This window comes from Oppia nitens, unplaced genomic scaffold (genome assembly GCF_028296485.1).
Source record: "Oppia nitens isolate AA-2021 unplaced genomic scaffold, nextdenovo-longstitch-racon4-pilon3 scaffold11_pilon_pilon_pilon, whole genome shotgun sequence".
NCBI lineage: Eukaryota > Metazoa > Arthropoda > Arachnida > Sarcoptiformes > Oppiidae > Oppia > Oppia nitens.
This window is the reverse complement of record NW_026533190.1, coordinates 1,305,001-1,310,353: the sequence shown is the minus strand read 5'-3', so window position 1 is coordinate 1,310,353 and position 5,353 is coordinate 1,305,001. Positions and strand designations below refer to the sequence as shown.

General features: G+C 19.8%; 1 protein-coding gene across 1 annotated transcript; it reads right to left on the bottom strand.

Moving 5' to 3' along the window:
- Positions 1-400: 400 nt before the first annotated feature.
- Positions 401-1,603, bottom strand: LOC128953386 (uncharacterized). Its single transcript, XM_054298874.1, has 2 exons — positions 1,069-1,603; positions 401-624 (listed from the first exon to the last, which is right to left on the bottom strand). Exons 1-2 carry the CDS (start codon positions 1,601-1,603, stop codon positions 401-403), a joined length of 759 nt encoding a protein of 252 aa, XP_054154849.1.
- Positions 1,604-5,353: the final 3,750 nt, after the last annotated feature.

Below are 5,353 nucleotides of genomic sequence, written 5' to 3'. Positions count from 1 at the left end.
TAATTGTTACATAAAATTTTTGTTAAACAGTTTTTTTTGATACAAAATATATATTAATATCATATATTAAATACTTATATGTAATATATTCATAATATTCATTATACATATAAATTTATTATTATCATTATTAAAATGCAAAAATAAAACTATATGTTATCTATACATTAGGCACCCGCCCCGCCCCTCCCATTAATAAAGCAATAACTATAACTATAATAATAATAATTGATTTGTCAAATAATTTAAACTAATGCAAAATTAAAAAATATTTCTAAATATTATTATTTTTTGCATAATTAGAAAATTAAAAAAAAATTTGTTCTCAATTAAAAAAATATTTGAGTTTTATTTTTTTGATTTTAAAATTTATTAATTTTAAAAAAATATTATTTTGATTTTAATAATTGTCGACTAATTTATAGACATCCGGTTGTTGAACGGGTAGTTTGTCTGATGAGACAACACTTGTTGTTTTGGTTGTTGTAATCATCGGTGGCTGAAAACATTTCATACAATCGCCAATACCTGTCCCATAGAGAGCGGATGTCGTTACTATATACCAGTGCTTTTGGCGGATCCGATTGAGGCCCAGCTTGAACTCCAGTTCCTTGGCTGACATAGCTATCAATTATATATAATATATATATATAATATATAACAAATSAAAATACACTTTAAAAAGGCTATTGATATGACATACAGGTATATATATATACATGTAGTACAGTATATCTACTCTATATATATGATATCAGTATATATATATGTAATGTAATATAATTTTTTCAAAAAAAAAATATTGTTAACGATATTATAGTTATAAAGTTATTGATATATAATATTTTTTTCAAAAAAAAAATAAGTACATGTATTGTACTGTTAAAAAAATTAATTTACCAATTAATTGATTACATAATAATATTAGAAATTATAAAGAAAAATACAATTAAAAAATAATTGCAATTAAAAATATATTAATCAATAAAAATTAAAAACATGTTTAGTGTGTATATACTGGGTATAAATAATGTATAATTAATATATATATTCAATATAATGACATACTATTAGGTAAGTCGTGTTTGTTGGCCACCACTACCAGCACCACATCCCGCATCTCTCGGTCGTTCAATATCTTATGCAACTCGACACTGGCCTCCGGTAGACGGCGGCGATCGCCGGAATCGATAACAAATGCCAGGCCATCGGTACCGCCAAAATAGTTACGCCAAAGTGTACGTTCGCCGCCCGTACCGCCGACATCCCACAGACTGTAGGGTCGGCCACTGTAGTCGACACGCCATACGTTGCAGCCTCTGGTCGCCGAAGCCGACCGACTACCGCTACCACCACCGCTACGGCTGACCGCCGGCGTACCGGCTATGACCATATCGGCCCGGATATGGCCGTCCAGGACTAGTCTAGTAATCAGTGTTGTCTTACCGCTGCCGTCGAGGCCGGCCATCAATAGTCGGCGCTCTCGATGATGCCGATGATGACGATGACTGCGAAACCATCCGTAATAATAATGATGATTATTATTATGATGAGGATATGTATAGTGATTATTGTTGGCTACTTTGGACAGGTATTTGCCCATCGATTGATTGATTGAATGGGAAATAAATACTCAAAAAAATATGTTTTAAATAATAATTTTTGATTAAAAACTTTCAATTTTATATAGAATTAAATAAATTATTTTAGTTCTAATTTTTTACAATATTTTTTTGATTATTATAACTTTTTTTTGTATTAATTATATGGATATATATTATATAATATATAATTTATTATATGTTTTTTATTTAGACTGAAAAAATAAGATATTATTTAGTAATTTAATTAAAAAGTTTTATATTATAAGCAATTTTTTTTTGAATAAATATATTATAATTACAATATATATGATATACTGTATATATAGGTATAGTATAAATATGATATTTGATATTATTTTTTTTAATAAAAATAATTATATGAATATTAATATAATACATTTATATTGTGTATAATTAATATAGTAATTGAAACAATAATTTATATTATTATTATTAAATTTTAATCAAATTATCAAATAATATATATTAATTTGATATATTATTAAATGTAATATTAATATTTAATTTATACATAACATAATTTATATAGTCTAGACCTAAAAATAATTATATAGTTAAAATAAAATAAATATTATATAATATTTAAAATATAGTAACTTTTTTTTAAAAAAAATTAAAATATTTTTTTATTATAATATGTATTAAAAAACTGTAACAAATAAATTAAGTATTATTTATTAGATATATTAGTTATAATATTTTAAAAAATAGATAGCAAACTATAGTTAACACTTAAAACTAATATTGTTTCAAAAATAAGCATGCTCATTTTTTATCTAATTATATAAATAATATATAAATTACACAATCAATTGTTTATGCAATTAATTAAATACATTTATTTTTTACTATTAGTTATAATTATTAATTTCAATTTCAATAGAAAATACTAAATTAATTTATTTATTTATATATAAATAAATCTTTTAAAAATATATCAAAAAAAAAATAATAGTTTTTTCTAATTTATAATAATTTCTAAAAATAAATTGTTAAAATTTAATAATAAAAATGATTTAAGATTTTTTACCTGTCTCCTATTAAATATTAAATTTATAATTGATAAAAATTAATATATATATTATAATTAATTTATTACATTTTTAAAAAATATCTAATTTATTATTGTTTGCATTTTTGATTTATCTTTATTTAATAAATTATTTTATTTTTAAGATTTTTAAATGATAAACAATTTAATAATATTTATTACTGTGTTTTATTGTTTATTATTATTATTATTACTATATTTTTTATTAAACATGTAGTATATAATAATAAAAAAATTACTTAATAGTTTGTTTTATGTGAAATATATTATAGTATATTACATAATAATTTATATTGTGAAACAATATGTATTTTTAATATACTCTACAATTATTATATAATATTATGATATACTGTACTAAACTATAATATAGTAGTAGTATATAAAACAATTTATTAAACGTTTATTTTATTAGAAATAATATAATGTAATAATAAATATATTTATTATTTTCCATCAAACATATTGACCTCAATTTTTTAATTTTGTATTATTATTATTATTTATATACAATATATATATCAATATATGTTGTTTGAATATTTAGTAATATTTTAATACTACAGTATATATATATATATATATATATAAAATAAAATGTTTTTTGAATATTCATAATATAGTAAAATAAATAACAATCACATAATGAGAAAATCTTATAAAAATTTCAATAAATACTATTACTTAATATATATATATATTGTGTGTTATATAACAAAAATATTTATAATAATAATAATAAAATCAGTGCTTAACGTCAAAAAATACAATATGAGATCAAGTGTTTAGAAATTATTATTATTTTTTTTAAAAAAAAGTATTATTATTATTATTATTATGAGTTGAAGTATATTTTTATTTCAATAATAAACAGTAATAATAATAATAATAGTTTTTTTTGTTAAATACTAGAAAATACATTTTATAAGAGAAAATAAATTTTCAAACATTCAACAAAATTTTTTTTACAAAATGTTATGTTTTTTTTAGGAGAGAGAGAGAGAGAGAGAGAGAGAGAGATAGACTTCCTATTTGGCATCAGTCCAGTCATACCTCTCCCCCACGTTTCACAACCCATTCCCTAACTATACTGTATATACACTGTATATATACTGTATATGATATCTATCATAACTTTTCCATCAAATACAGTATATTGCATATTATATGTATAAGTCATGACACTTTATATGACCTACCGGTGCCCTGACAAACATACATGTTTAATGTATTAACATTAGTAGTAGTAGTAGTAGTAGTAGTAGTAATATTGATAATAATAAAAAATAATAATATTATGATTTATATATACAGTATATATATATATACTGTATATAGATAATAATAAATTAAATTTAAAACTATTACAGTATTATCATATTTTTTATTATTATTTGTTTAATACTAGTATATTAATAGTAAATTTATTATTATTATTATTACAACTATTATTATTGTCTAAAATTATATCATATTTCACACATAAAAAATACTAATGACTTATTGTTTTTTTTTATTTATTTATTGTTTGATTGTTTGTTTTTTTTGATAAATTACCATGATAACATTTTTTTAAATAAAAAATACAGTTACTGTTTATATGTTATATTTTAAACATATATTTATATATAATTATGGTGTGAAATATTTTTTGTTTGCTAATAGTTTTTTTTATTATTATTATTAATAATAGTGTAAAAAATAATAATAATTTTTATGCTATAATATGCATATAACTGCTTGTATAATATGTGTATTATTTATATACCAATAATAATTTGACTTTAAATATAAAATTATAGACACATTTTCACACATTTATATATACCATAAAAAATAAATAAATATTGTTTATTTAAAATTATATATATAAATAAATAAATTATTTAAACAGTAATATTGCTTAACTATTATTATTATTTGTATTTTATAAACATATATAATATATAAAAAAAATATTTCAACATTTAGTTTCAATTTGTTATATATATATATAGATAAAAAAATTGTTAAAACAATATTTGTTTTTTTCTTATGATTATTTATTTTAAGCAAAAAAAAAATCCGAAAAATACTAATAATTATTAGTATTTTTTTTCTCTCAACAAATCTACAGATTATAGATATCAATCAAAAATAAAATAAATAATAATTTAAAAAAAAAACTATAAACAAGTGTTGACTATAAATAACTATCAAATATATAAAAACATTTTTGTTTTATACTGTATATTGTTTGTGTATAACTTGTAAATCTCATATCATATATGATATATAATAATAATAAAAAAATTAAATGTCATATCAAAAAAAAAAATTGTTGACAAAAATACTGTATATTTTTTGTGTGTTTTATTTATTTGTTTGATAGACGACTAGTAGAGAGAGAGAGAAAGAGAGAGAGAGAGAGAGAGAGAGAGAGAGAGAGAGAGAGAGAGAGAGAGAGAGAGAGAGAGAGAGGCAAACAATTTTTCATTTAAAATCATATTTTTATATTTACAAAAAAATCATAAAAATAAAAACAGTAGTAATTTTCACACTAGAAAACTACAACAAACAAAAAAAACTAACAAAAATAATCATTTAGTGAAACTAAATACTCGTATATTATTAATCTAAAAAAACCGTAAAAATAAAAATCAACAAAAAAAATAAATAAATAAAAACAACAAAAAAA

What these genes read in the sequence shown, in the direction of transcription:
- LOC128953386 (XM_054298874.1), bottom strand. Translation starts at nt 1,603, where the DNA reads ATGGGCAAATACCTGTCCAAAGTAGCCAACAATAATCACTATACATAT. An exon ending in CAAACACGACTTACCTAATA is followed by an intron (nt 625 to 1,068) that starts GTATGTCATTAT and finishes TATAATTGATAG; the next exon opens with CTATGTCAGCCAAGGAACTG.